Here is a 23,390-nt window from a genome sequence, read left to right on the forward strand (position 1 = left end):
TTGTCCCACAAGGTTTGTCGTCCAAAAGCTTCTCTAAATCAACATTCTCTTCAAATCCGAGTCTATATGACGCAGCGGAGTTGGCGCACTATCCATCGTTCCCGTCCTATCATTTCCAGAACTGGAGGAAGGATTGTAAGGCTGAGGGCTTCCCGAATGTCTGCAGATCCTCATCACCAGCCGCAGGGCCTGGAGCCCACCAGGTTGGCGCACTGCCTGTCTTGACGTCTTAGCCTTCAAATCCTTGCCGAACTGAGAATTGACTTGCAAAACTGAGCGAGATCCTGCTAATTTTAAGAAAATCGTCACCATCTCCCAATTCAATTTCTGGGGTATATTAAGGTCATATCTTCAGTACTTTCAGGTCAATTGCTTGTCCAGCACACTTCTGTCTCCTCAGCCATTGTGTACAAATTCTACAACTTCTTCATTCTATGACTTTACTCCTCATGAGATCCATCGAGATAGCCGCTTTGGCGGTCTCCGCACTGCTTTCCGGCACTTCAGCCAGTCCGTTACAACAAAGGAACAATGGACCAATGGTCTACGGATTTGATGAGATACAACCGTCTCCGGAACTAATATGGACCTCCTGTTTTGATAACTTCACCTGTGCGATGCTCGAGGTAAGAAGTCCACCCCTATCTATTGCTCTGCTGACTGGCAACCTAGGTACCACTGGATTATACAGATCCAAGCATAGGGTCTACCAATGTCGCTTTCATCAAAAAGCCTTCATCAAATACCACAGCTATCGATCTTTTCGCGCAGCCAGGTAAGCACAGGATGACTTGTTTCTACCCCCTCCCACTGATGCACTCCAAGGCGGTCCCGGTGGCTCTGGGGTTTCCACGATTCTTGAATGGGCCGAAACCTTTCCGCACAACGGTTTGGGTTCGCAGTACCATCTAATCGGCTTCGACCCTCGCGGGGTGAATCGAAGTGGCATCGAACTCGAATGTTTCCCTGGCAACCCCGCTGCCAAATTACGTTTCAGCCAAGATGTTCTTGATCGGCCGGTAGACGATTCTTCTCGAGGTTCACTGTACCAGGCCTGGGAGCTGAGCCGCGGATGGGGTGAGCGATGCACTGCGGTCCAAGACCCCAAGTTGCCGAAAAAATATGCGAATACTGTCGCGGTCGCGAACGACGTGCTCCGCTTCACGGAGCTGAATGCCAAAAATCTTGGGCACCCGCCTGAAGAAGCGAAGGTCTGGTTTTACGGTCGCAGTTATGGCACGGTGCTTGGCGCGACAATCGCAGCGCTCTTTCCGGATCGAATCGGGAGGATGATTTTGGATGGAGTCGTTGACGCTGACGACTACTACGGAGGGGGATGGGCGACCGCCGTTGCAGACGCCGATCAGAGCGCGAGGACCTTCTTCACATCCTGCTATGAAGCCGGGCCAGAACTCTGCGCCTTCTACGGCAACGCTTCCAGCGCGGAGGACATCGAACTACGAGTGTTCAATATCTTCGATGATCTCCGAGAATATCCAATTCTGATTTCCGACCCACTGATGTCGTCCACGCCGCTCCTGGTGGGAGTGTCGGAGCTCAAAGCATTCTTTTTCAACGCCCTGTATAATGCCGTCCAGAACTTCCCCGCCCTCGCGCTCGTCCTCGATGAATTAGAGCACCGAAATGCCACCACTTTGTCCATCGCCGGGGGAAGAGTGGCGCTGGGGATCCCGATGAACACCACGGACGATACATATACCCCGGGATTTGCTAGAACGCACATCGCGTGCATCGATGCGAACGGTCGCTACAATCTATCTACATTCGAGGAGTACCAGCGCCACGTCGAGTTCCAGGTCAATCTGAGCTTCTTCGGCGGGAACACGATGGCGTCCATCGTCACCACTCCATGCCGGGGTTTTGGCATCCAGCCACCCGAAAGCCAGGTCATGAACAGTAGGGCACCAGCGATTGTCTAGTGATCTCACATGCACGAAGCTAATCGAACCGCTCCAGTTCCCGTCTCCTCCGACCACACCAACGTTCCCATCCTTTTCGTCGGGAACACGAACGACCCCGTCACGCCGCTGCGCAGCGCACAGCGGATGTCCTCGCAATTCGCCGGTTCCGGTGTCCTGACCGTCGACGGCACAGGTGTAAGTTCTCCCATGCTCTACTGCAGACTATGTCGGCATATTCTAACCTTTGCTTCTAGCACACCTCGCGCGGGGCACCGTCGAAGTGTACCGCGGACCACTACGCCGCGTATCTCGCCTCAGGCACGCTTCCGCCACCGGATACGGTGTGCAAAGGAGATTTGATACCGTTCGTGGATAGAGCGGGGGCTGGAGGGGGTGCGGGGCCTATTGAAACTGTTTAAACGATGGGTAATGTAGATATGTCACTAGAATTTTAGAGGTAGTTGATATAGGATTTGAATTCACAAGCACGCGACTGTTTTCTGAATACTATACTGCCGGAGTTGGCGGTGAGAATGGTGCCTTGTTCCCGCTTCAGAGGACATGTCAACATATTCATTCCTACATGCTATGCTTTCGTTGCCTGGGCTGATCGTCCGCAGGTGTAAAGCCAAAGATCCTGGAGAGAATAAGGACATGGCGCGAGTATCTTCCCAGTGTTACCGTGGTCATATGGCTTTGTTTTCAAGGTCGTTACAATTCACCGAACACCATGAAACCCATCGTCAAATAAAACAGCTTCTCAGAAACTAAACTAAGGTACTTACAAGTTAAAGCGCGTAGTGTCCATGATGTTCCCGTATCCGACCCGACCCATTTTCGCATCACTCGAACAATATGATGGCGTTCCAAATATACTGGCAATTTTGGTTGTTGCGTGAGAGAAAAAAAGAACGCTGACAGCACGACTGAAACTCAATATTCGTCTTCTCCAGTCCATCATCCGCCTGCTCATGCGTTCGTCATCGTTGCAGACTGCAATTAGTGGTACGGTACTTTGCACAAACCGCCTGCTTTTCCGCAGTGCGGATCGATTGCGTTGCTATTACCGGCACCTCCTCACAGGTTCTCAACTCCACCTCGTAGTGGATTCCAGCTCATCGACAGTAGACCCCTAGAAACTAGCCACCGGAATCGACGGCTCCGCCCCCGACGTTACCCCCTCTACCACTACCGGCTCCTCCCTCGGCGCCCTCGGAAAATCCCCCTCCTTCACGCCCACTGGCTTCTTCTCCCCAACGTTCCCATTCCCCCTCTGCCTCGCACCGCCGACCAACTCCTGCGCCTTCGCTGTATACTCCCCGGCGACGCTCCTCGCCAGCTCCGAATACTGCCCCGCACGCTCCGCGGCGAGCAAACGCATCTGCTGCGCCTGGTCAGAGACGAGGTCGGAGGCGCGCTGCAGGTGGGCGTCGATGAAGGGCTTGTTTTGGAGGTAGATCAGCGGGGCGAGGTAGGCGGTGGAGGTGGCGAGGAGGGCGAGGCCCCAGAGGGGGAGCCATTTGATGAGGAAGTAGGAGAGGAAGGTGGAGAGGAAGGCCTATAGGGAAGGGGGTTAGCTTTTGGGTGGATGGAGGAAAATTGGGGATGGGATGAGGCGGGGGGGATGGGGTGACGGGAAGGGGAGGGAAGGAAGATTTGACATACCCCGAGCGTCACGTAGATGTTCTCCGCGAAGACGACACGCTGGAACTCAATGACCACGAAATTCACCAGCTGGCCGAAGTCGTCGGTAAACCGCTCCAGCGAGTCCCTTGGGATGATGAAGTAGCGATTCGGCCTCAGCTGCGTTACGAATCCGTTTCCGAACACCGATCGTCCCACGATCTCAGCGCTGGCAGTGACTACGAACATGTCAGCCCCGACACTTTCAGATATAAAATTTGGTCCAACGTACTTCCGAGCACCATGTAGAGACCCTTGAACGCATAGCGAAGGATGTTGAGGTAGCGAGCGGCGAAGATGAGGAGAACGTTCGCGGCGAAGGTGATGGCGGTGGCACGGGGGTTCTTCCACTATTTCTAATATCAGCATCGCATGATCGTGATTGGGGTGAACGGATATTCGTACGCTGAGCAGCCGGTAGAGCATCGAATGATAATCTATAACACCATAACATTAGCTATGCCCGTAACCAAAAAGTTATTGATATCCAAATCACATACGGGTCAACGGCTGGCCAGTAGCAGCAGGCTGCTCAGGCGTGGTCCGCGAGTTCGCCAAATCTTGGAACTCGGCCGACGCCTTCCCAGTTTGCTCTTTGACGCCCTGAGCGATGGGGCCTAGGTGATGTTAGAAGTCTCGCACTAAAAACCAGCATTGCAGACGGTAAACTAGATTCGACGGAAATACATTAGCGAGGAGGTCCCAAGAGTCAATATGACATGATGCCAGGAGGCGTAGAAATTTACTCACCTCACCCTCGGTCAGTGAGTGCTTGACGTCTTTGACGGTCGGGTTGTTTTGGGCTGACTCCATGGTCTCGCGAGCGGCTGGGGGATGATCAGCTATGGGTATTTCCTGTACGATATTCGGAATTTCGAGAGACGGTGGTAGTGTTGTCGTCGTTGAGAATCGTAGTTGGCGAGAGAGACAAATGTTGAGGAAGATAAGGTGGAGTGGAAGGCAGGGTTGGTTACTGGAATAAATCTGGTTGTTAGCTCACACGACACACAGCTCTGGCTTCCTTGCTTGGGTGCTGTTGCTTGGGGTTTCACATGCAAACAAATTATCAAAAATGATAATAATGTCTCAATAATAAAACGAGACGAGCAGGGGGAGCTTGGAGCAACTGGGCTTGGGGCAACTGGGCTCTTTCTCCCTCGCTTTCTTCTGCTTTCTGGCTGGACGTTACACACCTTACAGTTCATCATATTTTGAACGACGTTGCCATCTTGTGGCTCTGCGGGAGTGGGAATTGCCCGAGGATGCACGTCTGCCATTTTGGTGACTTGGTGACTTGGTAACTTGGTAACTTGGTAACTTGGTGATTTGGTTATTCGTGATGCTTTGGTGCTTCTGGTAGGATGATGTCAAGCTTGTGTAAATAAACTCTCAACACAGGAACGAAAGGTAGATCCGAAGCGATAGAGATATTGAAGAGGACACGATAGAGGCTGCAGCTGCAGAGAAGATGATTCAAAAAGGACAGATTGTATTTAAGAATCTCGAAAGCGGCAGGAATTTCGGTGAAAGTATTTTTGTAGAGAGACGTGTTCCACATCCTGTTTGGCACACGACCCTTTTTTGGCGTATGACGTATCCGTTCACTCCACAACCCTGAGTCCCTGATAGCAACATAGGGCTGCTAGGTCCACCAGACCCTGGAGGTGATCGAGTTCTCGTATCAGATCACCATTAATTCTAGCTACCTATAGTCACTAGGGTGTCGACACTATCGGGAATTGCAGGGAAGCTTGGAGCTCGCTAGCATCAGATTATTGCTGCGAAGTTTATGGTAGCCGTTGTATTAGGCACTACGTTGGACTCATCTCCAGATGTCCCTGATCCGTTTCTACAGGAAGTAGTTAGCCCGACCACTCCCGTCCCATGAATCCCGCTCTCCTAAAGAAACCCCAACCCCACCCCCCCAATACTCTCCAAATCCCCCCTCACCACCCACGCCTCCGCCCCCACCTTCCCACATCCCTCCCCCCTCCGCTGCCCACTCAACTCCCCCCACCGCCCCAACAAAGACCCATCCAACACCCCCCGACTCCCAAACCCCTCGCTTTCCACCGCCCGGTACGCCCGCGCGTTCAGCCCGCACGCCGCGTCCACCACGTTGCCGAGGTACGTCTGCACGGCGCTGAGGCGGCGGTAGGCGTCTTCGGAGAGGGAGGTGAGCAGGGCGAGGGAGCCGGAGTGGGTAGATTGGAGAATTTGGTGGGCGGGAGGGGGGGGGGAAGGGGGAGGGGTGTGGTTGCCGTTGGGGATGGGGGAGGGGAAAGGTTTGTGGGGGTACGGGAGGAGAGAGAGTTTGGTGGAGAAGTGGCCGGTGTGGAAGGTGCTGCGGGGGAGGAGGCGTTGGCCGGAGAGGGATTTGGGGTCTGGGAAGGGTTAGCATAAGCTGAAGGGAATGGGAGGGAGACTTGCCTTCAGGATCGAATTGGAGGACGTGGAGATTGCAGTCGGGGTCGGTGAGGATGAGGTAGAGCTGTTTGTCAACGGGGAGGAATTCGGCGTTGGTGACTTCGAGTTTGGTTTTCGTCTTGCCGAACAAGATCATTCGGTATGGTTGTTCCTGTTGCGGTAATCAGCATCATCATTCCAACTGTGACGCACAGTGCAAGACTTACCGTATATCCAACGAGCCATAACCCTTTGATGAGGTCTCCAGCCATCACCAGCCCGCTCCCTCGCAGCGTCTTCGCCACCGTCGCATAGCAGTTGATATCCAAGAACGCCACCGGCAACAACGAATTATCCTCCTTCAACCCCCTCACCATCATCTTCTGTCCCTGTGCCACCAGCACATACCCCTCCGCCCCGATCTCCGACACCGCCGTCACCGCCCCCTTCACCTCCTCCCGCACCACGAGCCGCAACTTCTGCCCCGTCTCCGGCCGCCCGGGCTCCGGCACCACGTCGATCACCTCGAAGATATACACCGCGCCCTTCATCGCAAGATCCTCGCCGCGGATCATCGCCGTTCCTACCCCCACCATCTGCCGCCGCTCGTGCGTGTTCTCGTTCACCTCCAGATTCATCGATTCCATGCATATCACCACTTCGTTCGTCTCCAGCTCGTGGTCGTCGATCACGACCCACGTCTCCGGATGCACCAGCTTCACGTAACCCTGCTCCACCTGCGGCAGGAATGCCGTCCCTTCCTTGCTCCACTCATGGTGCATCTCGTCATCGGGCAACTTGAACCCCCGCTTCTCGCTGCATCCCACTACGTAGTTATGGTGCACGGGGTCATAGCAAACCTGCCGCGCGTCCATCCCCAGCGGCACGCGCCGACACGCCCAGCCGATGTCGCCGAACCGCGTGTGCGCCGGCAGTTGGCAGAAGCGGATGACGCCGGCGCGGTCGAGGTAGGCGAAGCCACGGTCGCAGTCGGCGGTGTGGAATTCGGTGAGGCTGATGGCGGCGGGGACGGCGAGGGGGAGGAATTTGGGGACGGACGAGGTTTCTTTGAAGGTGGCGAGAGGGACCTGGCCGGAGCGTGACACGATGGAGTAGCCGGCGACGTTTTTTAGGAGGCGCAGGGTGTTTAGGCTATGTTCACCTTCGGGTCGCGAGGAGTCTTCTTCAGTGCGGGAGAATTCGTGGGAGACTTTCTGCCAGCGGAGGGAGTTGGTGAAGGGTTGGGTGGTGTCGGGGGTAGAGGTGTGGTATGGCCGGTAGGTTATGATATCGTCCAGCTCGTTTAGCAGGAAGAGATGTGGGGATTTGGAGATATCGTCGCCAATATCTGCCATGAGGACTTGTGTCAAGTTGTCTTTTGCGATGGACCGGCGAACCGCTTGATCCGAGGAAAGAATCGATGGAAGGGACACAATGTTCTCCACGCTCCACAGGGGGGTTGCTAGGTTGTTAACGTCGAAGATACACAGCGCACCGTCTTGGCCGACCAGGAACGCCGTGTGCTTCTCCTGCGAGAAACTTGATCGATATAAGCAGCCCGAAACCCACTTCGTCGCCTTGAACGTATCTCCTCGCTCTTTCTCATCAATGTCGCCGTTCTGATCCGCTTCAAGCACCATGCAGCTTCCATCGTCTCGGATAACAAGGACGTAGGGATCGCAGAAGCTGCAACTCAAGACGTTCAGCTCGGCCGAGGTCTCTTCGTCTTCCATTGGCATGATCTGCTGTAGCGCCAGCTCTGAATCGTAGCTGCGTATTTCCGTGTTAAGGACCTGTACGATCCGCGTGTTATTCGCGAGTAACCCAACCTCGATCGCCGCTCCCGCGTCGACTTCAAAGTCTCCTTGCGTCGTCTCTTCCAGGCCGTTGGGCGTGACGGTGTACACCAGTGTCTCCTCTGTGCCATCGTCCGTCGATTTGGAAACGAACATGTAGCGATCGTAGTCTGCGTCTACCGACAGGTTCGTTTCCTTATCCTGCGCACTGATCGCTGCAAATCCTTTCTGCGCCGGTTTTCTGGCGTGTATTGCCCAGAGACCTTTCGCGTCTGCCACGCGGCTTTCCCGTTGGACAACAGGGTGTATCGATCGATTGAGGATTGCGAGACCACTGGATTCCCCCCCTCCATATGCCGCAACAAGATCCAGCGGCTCATTTGCCTCCTGGCCTGCACCCCCATGAATAGTGGGGCCGGAACTACTGCCTATGGCGAAGTCGTGGATAGGAGCTATGCTTGGCAGGGTGTCATGGATCCTGAATTTTAAGTCCGCGATCGATCCCGTGCCAAGCTCTCCGGATGATCTTCGCTCTTGGGGCTTGCTTTCTGCGGCGTACAGGTCGTCGTCTTCGTCGTCATCCTCTTCTTCGATATCGGACATATCGTCTGCGTCCGCTAGGAACTCTGCATGGGACCGCTTCCTGCCGAGTGGTGTGGTTTTCTTCTTGGACCAGGAGATCAGATGAGCATCGCACTGTTCGCTTCCAAGGAATATCCGTCCGCGACTGAGTAGTGATGAGCAAGTCATGGCGCCCGGAAGTGGTTTGCTGAGCTGTTCTTGGGTAATCTGCTGGACATGGAGACCAGATACCGTTCGTCCATCCATTTTGAAGGACACAATGGCTAGTTCGCCCGTATTCAGCACAATAAGCAAGTCGGTCTCTTCGCCTCCAAGCTGCTCGACGACACTGCCTTCTAGTCGAAGGCCAAGCTCTGATTGATCCGCCATGGGGAAGGACGAGCATTGTTTCGCAAAGGGGTTGACGGCGACAGCAACAGTCCTTCCAGACTGGTCAACATGGAGTAACTCATTCCCTCCTACCAGCAGTGCGCCACCAATCGGCAAAGGCAACGCAATTGCTTGGAACAGATCATAGGGTAGACCGCTAATTGAAAGTAGCGCAGTCGACGCGCGCTGCTCAAGGTCGAGTGTAAAAACAGCAAAGTTTATGGTGTCGGGTCGCTCCGCAATGAGGGCTGCAGATGGCGTCTTGGTGCTGTATATGATACCAAACGTCGGCTCCCGATACTCGTGCAAGAACACCAGGTGAACGGGGTTTAATAGTGACGCGTCAATTGCCGTCAACGGCAGGACAAACGAAGCCATATATGGGGTCGGGTTCTCCTCAGTCGTAACACCGTTGGTCATCGCTTTCGAAGGCGACCCCATCGGCTCGTCCATATCCGGATCATAGTCCTCATCCACCAGATCATCTCCCGCCTGCCGAAACGGAAGGATCGCCAAATTCCGCACCCCAAACTTCAGCGCTGCGCATCGACTACTGGGATCCACGGCCAAAACCGCACTGCACAGGCCGATCTCTGGCAAACTAGGGTTAGAGTAGACCCCCTCGCCTTCGTAGAAGTGAATGGAGATGGTCGATATCGAATGGATCTCCGGATCCCATTCCACCAGACTCAGCTTCGCGTCCCGGAATGCGATCAACAGCGCCTCGCCACCGGATTTCGTCGCCGTGAGCTTGACACGGGAAATCGCGGTCACGGTGCCCGCGAGCACGTACTCTCCGCGAAGCGACAATTTGGTGGTGTTCTCCGTCCGCTCCAAGGCGATCTCGGGGCCGCCGAAGCCGTCATCCATGGCATCTTGGGGTGCGGGCTCCTCATCATCGCGATCGGGGCGCTCGACCTCGGTGACTATGGTCTTGAGCTCATAGATCTGGAGGATGTTCGTGCGGACGACGGCGAGGTTGACGGTTTTCGGGGAGAGGAATGGGAGGGAGACGGAGTGGGTAACGGCGGTTGCGGGGGTGAGTTCGGTGTAGCACTGCATGGTTTGGGAAACTTGCAGTTATCATCGTAGGGGTATCGTTTCGGAGATCATTCTGGACCTGATGTCAGGGTGGCTGTCCAATTGTGCCTTGAACTTTTCGAGAATATAGAGCACGTCGCGTTGACACGTGCAGGGCAGCAAGGGATTTAGGGATTTGATATTCAAGAGCTTGGGCCAATGGGAGCTGCAAGCCACAGCCAGAGCTTCGAGGCGCTAAGGCTGTAAGTCTCTGTCTACTGTTGTAAGGCTGTAAGGCTGTAAGGCTGAATACCTCAGTGTTTCAACTCCATGTCGTCACTCCTACACATGGATCGACGCTGGACAGGAATAACATGGCAGCTCCAACTTGGGGTCATGCCTGTTCTCTCGTTTTCTGAGCCTTCTCGTTTACATTTCCAATTGTCATTTATATCCTGTTGAGTATCGACGTCGAGAATCCCCAGGGGCATCAAAGATAGCCAAACCCTCTGTATGACCAGCATCCCACCTTTCCGTCCACTACCCCAACTTGCTGATACGAACCATAGCATTGCTCTCAAGATGGCGCTTATCCAAACCAGTCTCATCTGGGTGGCATACGCTGTCGCGATAGCCATACTCCTGGCAATTGCGTCCGTCTTCGTTTTCACATATCAAGCGCCGCGTGAGCGGGCCGCATCGATTACCGTCATCTCCATTTTTACGACCAGCGCGCTGCTTGCAACCGTCCTCCTTCTTCCGGTGGATGTCGCGCTTGTATCCGCGACGAATCGCTCGAAATATGGCATAAAGAAGGACTGGGCAACACCAGATACCGTGGAACATATATTGTACACACTAAAAATCGTGTACTACACTTTGTATTCCCTAGATGCCATCCTCTGCCTGCTGGTTGTGCCGTTTACGTATTTCTATTTCGAAGAATACGACGATGACGCCGCCGAAGATGGCTCGCAGACCGTCGCCCAGCGGATATTCGGGGCCCTAAAATACACCTTCTTCTTCCTCGTTCTCGTCGTCCTCCTCTTCCTCGTTGGCTTCTTTGTCCCCTTCGCCAAAGGCATCAAGCACGGCGATCACTCTACCAACCTCGACTACTTCAAGAAGCTCCTCTCCGAAAACCATGGCGAACGCGCCCTCACCTTCACCCTCGGCCTCCTCATCACCCTCGGCACCCTCATCTACGTCCTCTATACCGCCGCCGGCCTCGCTCTCCTTCCCGTCTCCCTCATCAAGTCCGCCCCCGCCGTCTCCGCCCCCTCCCTCGCTCAATCTACCGCCTCCCACCTTGACGCCAACCGCGAACGCCAGCGCCAACTCGAGCGCCGCAATGAAGGCCGCGAAGGGGGACTGGATAGCCGGGATCGGCGCGAGCTCGAGTCGCTGATCCGTGAGGAGCGGACGCTCGTGCGGCGCGAGCGGTTGGCGGCGGAGGCGAGCGGGGAGCACCGCAGCTGGTTGGTGAAGGCGTGGAATAAGCTCGAAGCCATCTTCCGGCCAGTAAAGTTGGTGGGGGGGATTCTTCTGATGGGGGTGGCGTTGCTGATTTGGACATCGATGCTGATCACCGGGATCGACAAGGCGAAGAACAGCGTGTGCGGGGCGCACTGCGGGTATATCCTGGGGCACATCAACATCTTCCAGCCGATCAATTGGGTCCTGGTGCAGTCATCCAAGGTCTTCCCGATCGACTACGTCCTCTTCCTCCTCCTCGTCCTCTTCTTCTTCAGCGCCTCCGTCGTCGGGCTCGCTGCCGCGGGCATCCGCTTCCTCTGGGTCGTCATCTTCCAGATCCGCAAAGGCCACACCCGGCCCCAGGCGCTGCTGATGGCCACCGTGATGCTCACGCTGATCGTGCTGGCAATCAACTACTCGGTCGCCATGCTCGTCGCCCCGCAGTATGCCACGTTCGGCCCGCAGACCTACTGTGACCTCGCGCCGCGCCATCCAGGTGAGCAGCCCGATTGCTCGCACGATCGTGCGGCTATTAGGGCGTGCTCGGAGCTCGCGGAGAATCCAGTCGCGAGGGATATCTGCACGCCGAGCGTGGCGAGCACATTCATTAATCGGGTGACGGCGAATTTCCCGTTCTTCGGTGTGGTGGACTTTTGGGCGCAGTTCGTCTTCCTTGGTAAGTAATTCTCGTGGCTAAGCTCCACTGACATGGCTGTGGCTTCATGCTGATTTCTCACAGGCGTCTATCTCATCGTCTTCGTGACGACGCTCTTCCGCACCCCGAAGCTCGACTACGAGCAATTGGATGCGGATCTTGTGGAGGAGGAAGAGGAGGGATTGCTTGCGAGCACGGGACGGAGGTTCAACGCTACCTGGCAAGATATCGCCGGGCGCGCGAGGAAGCCGAACGCGAACTACGGTGCCACGACGAACGGCGAAGGTGAAGGCCACGCTGCGGACGGAGAGTGAACTATCCGATCCAAATTGCACGCTTCAATCTGACTAGTCTGATATACCCTGTTTGGCGTTTTGGCCTGGTTTGTAAAAATACATGATGGAAAGGGAAAAGTGGTCTGGCGTTCATCGAAAGCAATTTCTTATCATTATCCTTTCCTCCTTCGTCAAGCAATCTTAATGACATGAATTTTCACATATCTTTCGTGTACCTATAACATGGTGAGCTCAACAAACGCCATCCCCTCCCTTCACCAGAACAGGTCTCGCTCTGTAGCTCGTAATACCGAAAACACGAACCCCTTATCGCCCCGTCATCGGTCGTGTCCCCTCATCCACCTTCTCTCCGACCAAATCCCCCAACGGATTCCTCACCGCCCCACCGGACGCCTTCCCCAACCCCTTCTTCAGATCCTTCACACTCTGCTGATCTGCCTCGGGGAGCTTATCGATTTGATCTATTGAGATATCAGTCATCTATCCATCGATCTCATGAAAGTCGGGAGGAATGAGGGTGATCGGGGGGTGATTAGAAAGGGAGGGCAGGGGGAGTTACCGTTGAGCATGTACGAGGCCTTGTTCTGCCCCATGGTTTTAAGAGCGGCGCGCTCGAGTTTGCGCTTTAGTTCGGCGGGGATGCCGAAGAAGTATATGGTGAGGCCGAGGAGGGTGAGGATAGCGGCGAGGGCGGTGGTGAAGTGCATCTTGGCTCTTGATGGGCTTGGAGGAGTGGATTCAGTGACTAGGTGGGAAGGTTGGCGTTGGGTTGACTGCTGATTGATTGTTTGAGGTTGGGAGATGTGAGAAGAGGACGTCTGGGTTTCAGTGGGATTATGTCTCTCCCAGTGGTTCTATTTACGTGGTCGGAATATTTATCAGTTCATGTTGGGCGGGTTGATGGAGATTGTTTCCATGACGTAGTGTGTTCCGCAACAAGGGAAGGAACTTGATTCTGTTTCCATCGGAACGGTCCTCACAGTTTCTACCATGGTTATATCCTTACTATGATATGATATGATGGCGGCGGTATCAATTCTTTGCCTTTAATTATATGAATAGTTGCTGTGGACGAGTTTCAAGAATGCGTCCAGCAACTTCAAATACTAGAAGATCTGTATAGGACCCACATCTAACTCGACTAATTCCATGTCTCGTCTGCGTGAATCACTCCAGCCAATCAACCACACACACATGAAAGTCAAGTCTCGCAAAACAAGAGCGTCGCGATGGATCAGCCTAGCGATGCGCCTTCGAGCTTGGATGGAGGCCTAGAAGCTTGCACAAGCTTGGTCTCCTCCTCGCCAATTGACTCGACTGCTCCTCGCTCAACATAGCGGAAGGATGGGGGTGGGATGAGGGTTCAGGCAGGCATGGACTGGTGGCTGTGCAAACAATTAACCATCCGGGTTTTCCGTCGAATTTCGGATTGGTCCATGGAAAGAAATGGAGAGTTGAACGGACGTGGTGCTGTCCTTCGTGGTTATCACGATGAAGAGGCATGAATTGTGGCTTTTGGACTTTGCAGGAGACCGCTCCGATTCAATTGTCAGGGTCAAAGGTTTCACGATATTCCGACATTCCTAGTGACTTGGATGGGCAGATGAGTATGGTAACATTGTGTCTCAGCACTCTCAAGCCAATACTGAAGCCTGGAATGAGGTCGCCGGCCTGGTACTGTGACCGTATATTAGGTTGGCCTCGGGCCCGCCATCCTCATCTTCCAACCTACTGCCACCGTACTCAAAGCACGAGTGATCCCTCAATCTCAAGTCTCAACAAACCAATTTCTATCACAAGCGCTCCACAAGGCTGCGTACTCCAAAGTCCAAACCCCTGAACCTGGAGGCATCTAGCGGCGGGCCGATAGCTGAGGAGCGCCCCCCCAAAAGCGAGACTAAGTAACTCAGCCGCTCGCCGTCGCTAAACTGCAAGTCAGCAAGCAGGACAGTCGGAGGATTTGAAGTCCAGCTAGCTTAAAAGCTTCGCAGACTTGATCTTGCATTTTTAATTTTTATATCTACATCAACCAAATATCCTATTACCCGTTCGATTTATCGGTCCAATTGCCCTTAGTACATCCAGTACCCCAGACCCTTCTTGGTTTCGCACGGGTTGCGTGGACCAGACCAGTTGATCAAGGTATGTACCCTTCCCCGCGTCCCAGCCAGCCCCTCCAAACGCAAGAATACGAACCTGATAAAGACTTAAGACAGGCCATCGCCGCCTCAAGTTCCTCGACGTTGTTCTCGAACGGTCCTTTACTCGAGGGAAGATTCTCATCGAGATTGGGAGGATTGGGACTTCGCTTTAAAAGAAACCCGGCTTCTACATTATGAGTAGCTGTAAGTCTCACATTCCCCGAGTGCAAGGCTGGAGTTCGCTGACCGGAAATAGTAACGAACATGATGAACCGCCTCCACGGCCAGCCAGACTCGTATGATAAGAAGTATGTTTCTCTTGAGCGGTTCCGTCCTGACATCTTACTGAGACCCGCCGATCCTAGATCGAAGTATAGTTTCGGGAAGACCCTCGGTGCCGGAACATACGGGATCGTAAGAGAGGCCGAAAGCCCCGATGGCAAGGTAGCCGTGAAGATCATCCTCAAGAAAAATGTGCGGGGGAACGAGCAGATGGTGTACGATGAGATGGAGATGTTGCAGCGTATGAAACATCCACATATTGTCAAGTTCTTCGAGTGGTTCGAGTCAAAGGTACGCAGCGGCGGGGCACCTGCTAAATACACTGTGCCACGGGGTCACTAATCGGGAGTGCAGGACAAGTACTACATCGTCACCGAGCTTGCGACCGGAGGCGAACTATTCGACCGGATCTGCGACCGCGGAAAGTTCACGGAAAAGGACGCCGCGGAAACGATCCTGCAAGTGCTGGAGGCCGTCAACTACCTGCACATAAACAATGTCGTCCACCGAGGCACGTCGTCCTCTATCTAATATATTTCCACGCAGCTAACCTCACCCACCAGACCTCAAGCCCGAAAACCTCCTCTACCTCTCCCCCTCCCCTAACTCCTCCCTCGTCCTCGCCGACTTCGGCATCGCGAAAATGCTCGACTCCAACGAGGTGCTCACCACGATGGCCGGGTCGTTCGGATACGCGGCGCCAGAAGTGATGTTGAAACATGGACATAGCAAGCCAGTGGACATGTGGTCGCTGGGCGTCATTACATACACCCTGTTGTGCGGGTACTCGCCGTTCCGCAGCGAGAATCTGACCGACCTGATCCAAGAATGCACGTCAGGGAAAATCACCTTCCATAACCGCTACTGGTCCGACGTCAGCGACGATGCGAAAGATTTCATCAACCAGCTCCTGCAACCAGAGCCACATAAACGACCCGCCAGTCAAGTCCGTCCCCTCTCCCCTCCCCATCTCTCACCTTTCCACCCCACTAACCTCCCCCCAGCAAGCCCTAAATCACGTCTGGTTCTCCGGCAAAAATGCCACCGACCACAATCTTCTCCCCGAAATCCGCGCCCTTGTCGCCAAGCAGCGCCTCCGCCGCGGCATCGACATGGTCAAACTCGCCAACCGCATCGAAGCGCTGCGCATGCAGGAAGACGACGACGAGGATGATGCGCCGGGACAGACGGACGTGCCGCCAGACGCGCGCGAGGCGGCCGGGCAAGCGCTCGCAGCGCATGATCCACAGGACGGTGTGGCGGTGCCGAGTACACCGCCGGGGGGGAGCGGGACCGGGGGGAGGGGGAGGTTGAGTAAGATTGCGAAGGGGGCGATTTTTAAGGAGGTGGTGTTGGCGAAGGTGAGGGAGATGAAGGCGGATCAGGAGAGGCAGGAGTTTGAGAAGTCGTTGGAGAAGGGGGAGGGGACGAGATAGGGGGATGGGGCGATACTAGGAGGGACGGATACTCTTTCGGGATTGGGTTATTTAGTTGGTGGGTGTGGGATGGGATGGGATGGTTAGATATGATATGATATGGTGAAGTCATGTTGGAAGAGCGGTGGGCTGGAAAATTGGTGCCCTCTACCTCAGGATCAAGGGGCTCACATTGTCATGTTGTTCATTGCCCATGCGCTACTAGTATAGCAGTATTACATCTGCTCGAATTCTTCGTCCTCTTGTACTCCGCTATGTCCGAGCGAGCTCCAAAAATGCAGATTCTGGCGCGTCGATTCAATCGTTACAGCCGGCTTTCCCGACCCTCGCTCATACCAGTTCCAATTCACCCTCAAGAAAATCCAACATTTCCAGATCCCTATCGCAAATCCCCTGCCCAATATGCCGATACATTCTCTGACCCGACGCGGGCTTTCCGTGATCTTGCTCCACGACAAGGAGCATCGCCGACGTCCTGGTACTCTGCCTGGACGCCGCCGTTACCTTCTTCCCCAGTAGACAGAGCGGAACTTCGTGGATGGTTCTTGAGCGCTCCAGATTGAATACGACATACGATTTCCGGGTTACCTTTCGGTCGTACGACCATTTCAGGACATACTTTGCTTAGAAGAGCTGCTGAGTGGGCCTCAGTAATGGCTAAGAGTTGTGTATCTGATAGGGTTCGTTTTCAGTGACGCCCATTCGACCAGCTTGAGAGCACCGTTACTGATGTCGAGAAGACGTGGTGACAATCGAAGCGGCCCATTTTCCTCCTTACACTTGGTATTGATCCTCGTATATTCGTAAGCAGTGGTGATGATAGGAAACCTGTCAGGGAAATGAGGCGGCGCTGTGTATTTGAACCTCCATATCGACTGTACTATAGTATCAGAGGAAACAGGCCAAGAAACCTGCTCCCATTTCAGTATGATTCGGTGCTTGAAACAAACCGGAATTGATTGGGAACTTCCAAGAACGCTTCGTGAAGCTGTGCAGAACCCCAGAGAACACCCATTCTATAATCTGGCCATCGGTATCAAAGTCAGAACTGGTAGCCTATACCCCGTGGACTTGCCCTATACCGGACTTCTACCCCATACCGTATACTACTGCGGTCGAAGTCGTTAATAACGCATTCTTGCTCTGATTTTCGACAGCAAAAGCAGAATATGAATGAGACCCAGAGCTTCGCCGCGATTGGTCGACTATATTCAACGCCAGGGGTCAAGCCGTGATGCAAGCCACACTTCAAAATCACGTGATCCGTACGTTCACGACCGCCAACGACGTTCGTTATGAAGCCAGGCACTTGAAATCGCATCCTTAGCACTTTGACATACTCGACCTCTCTCTCTTCTCATTCAATCGAACCGCAATCTCTCAAATATCCTTGAGACGTGGTTGCGACGCGCGACGGCGCGTCCACTATGAACGGTGACCTGAAGCGCAAGGTTGACGAAGCTACCGCAATGGACCGTCCATCGAAGCGAGCAAGACTTTCGGTGAGTGCATTCACAAATTATGATAGGCGATGAGACAAAGCGGCGATGCTTCACCGATGCTATAGCTGTTTCGGGGTTCCTTTGACGTCTCCAGATCGCGGAGCGGAACTTTCGCGACAGCTCCCCCTTCAAGAGACCTTGATGCTGCAACGACTTCCACAGTACGAGTGGATTACCACCCTGCTTGGAAATTGTACTTGCAATCGAGGATACGTCGAGTATTATGTACTGGGTTGTACCAAAGGCTAACTTTATTGCGACATGTAGGATTCGGCCGATGGCCCAGAGACCGTCCAGGGCACCACCGAACGGGGCCTGCAGTTCATCGATATGATGAGGAACGCGAGGGACAAGACGTAAGTAGAGATAAAAGAAAGCAAGCTTGAACAGATGGGGTACTAATTATTCGCGCAGAGGGCGACCGATTTCCACGATCTTCCTGACCCTCCCTGACCGAGAGGTACGCGGACTGACGATGACTGAAGACGAAGCGGGACATTGATTTGCGGTATAGGACTCTCAAGAAGCAAAAGATGGATACTATAAGCAGACTTTATTGCCCCTGGCGTTTGATACAATCGAGGTGAGAATTCTTGACCGTTGATATGGATCACCATGCATAGCAAGAGGTGCATGCGAACGGAGTCAAAACAGACGCTGAGACGCTGGTATAGGTCAAATTGCAACAAAACTCGTACCGGAACATGACCGAGTTTGAGAGCGATGTGAAGCGGATGATTCTCAACGCAAAAGCTTTCTACCACAAGGCCTCCCTTCAGTACGCGGATGCGGAACGAGTGCGCAAGACTGCGTCAAATTTCATGACGAGGTACAACCCGGCATATCGCTCTGGGAATTATGTAGCTCAGGCCACACCTATTCCCGATTCAATCCTCGCCGCTGTGAACTCGCTCGGCGCACCGCAAGCTCCGCTAACACCCACGCCCACACCTTCGCAAGCTCCCCAACAACAAACCGTTTCACCTGCACCACCAAAACAAACGAACGGTGTGAAATCAGAAACACCTGCAGAAACACCCGCAGAGGTTGATGAAACTCCCGACGCGGACCAGACAGCAGCTGAGGACATGAGAACCAGAAGTATGTCTGCCTCGCGCCCAGAAGAGAGGGCTCATGAGCGAGATGCGTCGGGGAAGCTCAATTTCGCTGGAATGACGTTCCAGCGTGCGCAGGAAATGATTATGGACGAAATCCTTCATTATGAAGAACCCGAGTGAGTTACAAGTATACGATGACTGCCAATGCAATTACTCAATGATTATCAACAGGAGTGGATTGGCCATCTACACGCCTTTCGTCAACCTCCCAAGCCGCCAACTTGTGGACTATTATCAATTGATCAAGACTCCGATCTCATTGAAAGGGGTCCAGAAGAAAGTCAAGGGGATTCAGGGTCGTACCACGGCTACGGGAAAGACTCTCCTCCCTACTTGGGATGCCTTCGAGACTGAGATGAGTCACATCTGGAAGAATGCCCGCGCGTACAATGAGGACGGCAGTGATCTCTACAACCTTGCTGGAGAACTTGAGGTGGGTCCACAGTTCAAGATTGATCAGTGGAATGAATTGACACATCATAGAAACATTTCCGCGGTCTTCTCGATGAAGCGAAGCTGCAGGTCGAAGGTCCCAGTGTGAAGCTCAAGCTCAACGCCCCTGCCAAGACGTCTCTCAAACTCCGCCTTGGTGGAGCGAAGGCGAGCCCTGGTCCTCGAACCAAGTCTGAGACTCCTGGATCTAGTGGAGAAGCCTCGAAATCTGCTCCTCAGGCCCCTGCTGTCGATCCTATTCTCGAACGTCTGCAGTCATCCATCCAAAACCCACCAGATGATTCACCATCGGCGAGGGACATCGCTCCTGACACTGGCTTGACGGTCTTTTCCCGTCCCACCGTCCCGTCTTCCAGTGATGCCGCGGGCCAACCCACCCCGCCGGTGCCAGGTTTCTTCGCCGATCCGAGCCAGCCCGTTGCGAATCCAGAAGGGCGTTTCCCGGCTCCTTCATTGCCTATCATGCCCCCCATGGATCCATATGCGGAATTCGGGTTCCCGCGCATCGATACTTCTGGCCGTGAGATCTTCCGCAAGACTGACTCGCAAGGCAAACGTAAGTCTCTCCCGCCGTTGTACCGTCATGCTATTCTAACGTCCGCGTAGCCCTCGTCCGTCCCATAATGCCTGAGATCCTCTTCTCCGTCCACCCCCACCTTCACCTCGAGGACCCCTGGATCGTCTCGACGAAGCCCGATCCGCACAAGCGCGAATACTACCACTCGATCCAAGCCGATCCGCTCGAGCATTTCTGGCACATCCGTCCCCACCTACCGACGTTCCGCAACAACCCCAACTCCCGGATCTTGGTCACAGTGAACAACGTGCGCCTGCAGGAAGTCGATGCGCCGGGATGCCAGCCTGGGAACCGCGATCCCGAGTACCCATGGTTCGAGACACGGCTGATCCCCGGGATTTGTAATCGGATCGAAGTGGAAGCGTTGCAAGGGCCGGTGCATATCAAGCCCATGCAGGCGACTCCGTTCGAGCAGCTGGAGTGGGAGAGGTCCTACCTCTTTATTCACCTGTTGAGGCATCCCCATACTTATTGACGGATCGAGAGTGGTTCCGTTTGCATCCTGGTCTGGCCTTTTTGCGCATCAGCCGTGGAACGACATGGTATCAAAGGGATCGGCAAGGAATTCCGGTTTTTATTTTCGCTTGCGTTTCTCTATGAGTCGGATCCAATGCTCCATTAGCGCCGTTAGTACCGCGAGGCGTTCAATTGTCCGCCAAAACCCGGAAAGCGTGTAGCTGATGACCGAGGCGGTCATACCATCATTAGGGCTTTTCATAAAGTCCCTCTGAAATGCCTACCAATGATAGGCACGGATAACGTGAGTTTCATGTATAATTAGCCTCGAGAATATCAGAACAGTCCATTCAAAGTTGAACAACTCCTCACACTTTTCATTATTCTGTCCGCCTTCCCCGATGTCAACGCCACCTTACAGAACTATCTCTTCCAACGCTTTCCTACACAGCTCCTGATACCTCGTCGCCGAAAACCGCCTCCTCGTCGCCCACCGTCGCATCCGTTCGTCCCTCTCCTCCCACACCGCCTCCTTCCCCTGCTCCACTTCAAGCATATGGGATCGATGTGACAGCCGCTTCGTCCGTGCCTTCGGCGCCGACTCCCTCTCCATCTCCCCTAATCGCCCCTCCTCCACCCTCTCCAACTTCCTCGCCTCCACCCGCTCCCTCATCAAATGAATCCGATGCGCATGATCCCGCAACGTCTGCATGAACGCGTCCAAATGATACGGATACGCTGCGAACGAATCGAACCACATCTCCTCATCTTGCAGATTCCCATCTCCCCGACCTATAAAGTCCAGCTCCTCCATTCCGTGCCTGCAATTCTCGCCAGACGCGTTGAAGTATCCCGCCGAACCCTCTCGCCCCCGCTCCACGCACGCCAACGCCGCTACAAAATGCTGCTCGGCCATCTCGAGCATGGGTATGAGGAGGTTGGAGGTCGTGGCGAGGCTGTGGGCGATAGATTCGTAGGAGAGGCCGGCGTAGAAGCAGAGGCTGGTGCGGAAGAGGGGGTGGGCCTGGATCGCGGGTCAGCTGTTTAGTTCGGCGGTGCGTTTGAGGGGGATTGGGGGTGTACGTTGCCACTCATTTCGGAGAGGAGACGCTTGGATTCGGAGGCGCAGTGTTTGTAGAGGCCTTTTAGGAAGTGGGTTCGGAGGTCGCGGATTGTGGGGGTCCAGGGTTGAGGCATTATGTGGCGACTGGTTTTTGGGTGTTTATTATGGAAGGGAAAATGCAAGCAGGGCATGCTGAACGACTGTCATGAGGATATGACACTAAGGTTGTTTACGATGCGATTATCCGTGGAAGCTTGCATCAAGTGGATGATGAGAGACAGCGGAAAGCGGGTAAAGTGGGATAAGCAACGGGACAGACTTTGAAGCACGCAGTCTTCCGCAGATCAAGGAAGTGTGAATGCATATGAACGAACAAACTGGGGCGGATAGGAGATTCAGCAATGACGATGGCTCGCGGAATGCACAGGTCCTGGCGATGGATATCGACATCATGTCGAAGTCTCAGAGTACGACTGCATCCGTACAAGCATAGGCACGACGTTGTGAATAGATTAAGTCAAAATAGAACCTTCAATATTCTACATTGCGAAAATCGCTTCTAGCTCTTTTGAACAAAGTACATGGAGTGGCAGGGTCAGACCTGTATGATTTACATATCCTCCGATGCGATGGCACCAGTGATAATCTCGACCAGTTCTCCAGTAATGACGGATTGACGGGTTCGGTTGTAGAGAATCTGGAACTTGTTGATCATATCGTTGGCGTTGCTTGAGGCGTTCTGATATTCGTTAGATGGTCCACCCTATATTAGTGATGATGAATTACTCACATCCATGGCATTGCGGCGAGCAGAGATCTCGCAAGCATGGCCTTCGGTGAGTGCCCAGTATAATGAATTGGCAAGAGCATACTCGCGGAGGTTAGAGAGAGTCTCGTCCTCAATCTCGAAAGCAGCGAAGTTCGCTATCGTCGTCAGTATATATGTAGAGAACGAATGTCAGTTGCCTTACGAGAATTGGCAATAGCTTCTTCGGAAAAAGCCTCAACTGTGACTGGCTCATAGCTCGAAGCATTGAGGAACTTGTTGTGCATGATCTTGACGGAAGCATAGTCGGTCGAGAGAAGCGAGACCTGGTCGGCAATGGCTTGAGCATCGGCATAGGTAGGAACGTTCTTCCCAATGCCAGCAAAGTTGAGAACAACATTTTTGCCATTGGATCGGCCGAGTTGCGCCTTGCACTTCTCACCGACGATGACGAGCTCGATATCCGACTTCGCTGCCAGCATCCGTCGGGTCGTTCGTGACAAGCCCGAGTGAATACCACCACAGAGGCCCTTGTCGGAGCTGCAGACGATGATCAAATCCTTCTTGCCCTCAGCCTCGATCGGCTTCGTCTCAGCCTTCTCGAAGACGGTGTTCGACGTTTGACCGTAGGTGCGGGAGTCGGCCATGGCTCGCTGGGCGCGGGTGAGCTTGGTGGAGGCCACGATCTTCATCGTTTTGGTGATCTTCTCGATGTTGCGGATCGACTTCAGACGGCCCTCGATCTCACGAAGGGTCGCATAGGTCGCGGCATTCGGTGGAGCAACGGTCGCGGGCCTATTTTGATGGACAATTGACATCAGTTTCTTCTCTCGATAGATTGTTGGATCGAGTTCGACTTACCGCAACGCGGCAGCCGCGCTGGCTCGGAGAGCGGGTCGAACAGCCGTGGACAGCATCTTGACCTCCTAAAGGGAACTAGGAGATGATAATTGAAGCTTGAACAGCAAGGCTGCCCGATTCAAGAGTCAATTGGATTGGGTTGATGATGAAGGAGTGAAGCTCCGTGTGATTGCGAGCTGTTTCCTTTGGAAGTTCCCGTCGTCCCGAGAATTCGACGTTGGTCTGTGCTTGACGCCTTGACACCTTGGTGCCTTGCTATCTCCTTACGGTGACTAATCACGTGACCAAGATGCATTTCTCCATTCACATGACCAGTTAATACTATGCCCACGTGACCTTCTAGACTCCCTCAATTTAATGGATCTGTCGCCCACCGAAACGCGACCATCCATCAGTTCATCCACTTTGCTGGAATCGCGCCGAATTATCACCACGCGCTATTCCTCCCCCTTCTCTCTGATCACTTCGATTTCTCTATCGTTGCAGGGGCATCTGATATCTTACACATTTCATTCATATCACACTGACTT

The 23,390-nt window shown here is 53.9% G+C and overlaps 9 protein-coding genes across 9 annotated transcripts; 4 read left to right on the forward strand and 5 right to left on the reverse strand.

The window, feature by feature from the left end:
* The first annotated feature begins 315 nt into the window (after positions 1–315).
* Positions 316–2,413, forward strand: P152DRAFT_510789 (uncharacterized protein). Its single transcript, XM_033682681.1, has 5 exons — positions 316–626; positions 673–775; positions 826–1,917; positions 1,978–2,117; positions 2,177–2,413. Exons 1-5 carry the CDS (start codon positions 435–437, stop codon positions 2,339–2,341), a joined length of 1,692 nt encoding a protein of 563 aa, XP_033539220.1. The 5' UTR covers positions 316–434; the 3' UTR covers positions 2,342–2,413.
* Positions 2,414–2,873: 460 nt separating this feature from the next.
* P152DRAFT_23715 (uncharacterized protein) lies at positions 2,874–4,980 on the reverse strand. Its single transcript, XM_033674598.1, has 7 exons — positions 4,804–4,980; positions 4,361–4,432; positions 4,106–4,222; positions 4,011–4,042; positions 3,838–3,955; positions 3,588–3,784; positions 2,874–3,480 (listed from the first exon to the last, which is right to left on the reverse strand). Exons 1-7 carry the CDS (start codon positions 4,880–4,882, stop codon positions 3,055–3,057), a joined length of 1,041 nt encoding a protein of 346 aa, XP_033539221.1. The 5' UTR covers positions 4,883–4,980; the 3' UTR covers positions 2,874–3,054.
* A 524-nt stretch (positions 4,981–5,504) lies between these two features.
* Positions 5,505–9,928, reverse strand: P152DRAFT_504780 (uncharacterized protein; the record flags this gene model as incomplete). Its single annotated transcript, XM_033682394.1, has 3 exons — positions 6,239–9,928; positions 6,036–6,183; positions 5,505–5,989 (listed from the first exon to the last, which is right to left on the reverse strand). Exons 1-3 carry the CDS (start codon positions 9,818–9,820, stop codon positions 5,505–5,507), a joined length of 4,215 nt encoding a protein of 1,404 aa, XP_033539222.1. The 5' UTR covers positions 9,821–9,928.
* A 215-nt stretch (positions 9,929–10,143) lies between these two features.
* Positions 10,144–12,422, forward strand: P152DRAFT_408350 (putative lysosomal cobalamin transporter). Its single transcript, XM_033676919.1, has 3 exons — positions 10,144–10,289; positions 10,348–11,930; positions 11,994–12,422. The coding sequence occupies exons 2-3, from the start codon at positions 10,361–10,363 to the stop codon at positions 12,221–12,223; spliced, it is 1,800 nt and encodes a 599-aa protein (XP_033539223.1). The 5' UTR covers positions 10,144–10,289; positions 10,348–10,360; the 3' UTR covers positions 12,224–12,422.
* An 89-nt stretch (positions 12,423–12,511) lies between these two features.
* On the reverse strand, positions 12,512–12,912 carry P152DRAFT_445651 (uncharacterized protein; the record flags this gene model as incomplete). The annotated part of the gene is made up of 2 exons (XM_033677868.1): positions 12,512–12,666; positions 12,765–12,912. The coding sequence occupies 2 exons, from the start codon at positions 12,910–12,912 to the stop codon at positions 12,512–12,514; spliced, it is 303 nt and encodes a 100-aa protein (XP_033539224.1).
* A 1,654-nt stretch (positions 12,913–14,566) lies between these two features.
* Positions 14,567–16,254, forward strand: P152DRAFT_23803 (calmodulin dependent protein kinase). The gene is made up of 5 exons (XM_033674605.1): positions 14,567–14,654; positions 14,712–14,919; positions 14,983–15,139; positions 15,192–15,574; positions 15,633–16,254. Exons 1-5 carry the CDS (start codon positions 14,611–14,613, stop codon positions 16,062–16,064), a joined length of 1,224 nt encoding a protein of 407 aa, XP_033539225.1. The 5' UTR covers positions 14,567–14,610; the 3' UTR covers positions 16,065–16,254.
* Positions 16,255–17,867: 1,613 nt separating this feature from the next.
* P152DRAFT_454172 (uncharacterized protein) lies at positions 17,868–20,538 on the forward strand. The gene is made up of 6 exons (XM_033678541.1): positions 17,868–17,922; positions 17,981–18,149; positions 18,241–18,800; positions 18,856–19,117; positions 19,168–19,693; positions 19,744–20,538. Exons 3-6 carry the CDS (start codon positions 18,271–18,273, stop codon positions 20,187–20,189), a joined length of 1,764 nt encoding a protein of 587 aa, XP_033539226.1. The 5' UTR covers positions 17,868–17,922; positions 17,981–18,149; positions 18,241–18,270; the 3' UTR covers positions 20,190–20,538.
* Positions 20,388–21,284, reverse strand: P152DRAFT_23843 (uncharacterized protein). Its single transcript, XM_033674607.1, has one exon. It carries the CDS (start codon positions 21,093–21,095, stop codon positions 20,586–20,588), a length of 510 nt encoding a protein of 169 aa, XP_033539227.1. The 5' UTR covers positions 21,096–21,284; the 3' UTR covers positions 20,388–20,585.
* A 559-nt stretch (positions 21,285–21,843) lies between these two features.
* P152DRAFT_510796 (ATP synthase F1) lies at positions 21,844–22,983 on the reverse strand (the record flags this gene model as incomplete). Its single annotated transcript, XM_033682682.1, has 4 exons — positions 22,861–22,983; positions 22,205–22,794; positions 22,024–22,157; positions 21,844–21,972 (listed from the first exon to the last, which is right to left on the reverse strand). The coding sequence occupies exons 1-4, from the start codon at positions 22,914–22,916 to the stop codon at positions 21,844–21,846; spliced, it is 909 nt and encodes a 302-aa protein (XP_033539228.1). The 5' UTR covers positions 22,917–22,983.
* Positions 22,984–23,390: the final 407 nt, after the last annotated feature.

The sequence above is a fragment of the Eremomyces bilateralis genome (assembly GCF_010015585.1).
Source record: "Eremomyces bilateralis CBS 781.70 unplaced genomic scaffold P152scaffold_1, whole genome shotgun sequence".
Taxonomy (NCBI): Eukaryota; Fungi; Ascomycota; class Dothideomycetes; order Eremomycetales; family Eremomycetaceae; genus Eremomyces; species Eremomyces bilateralis.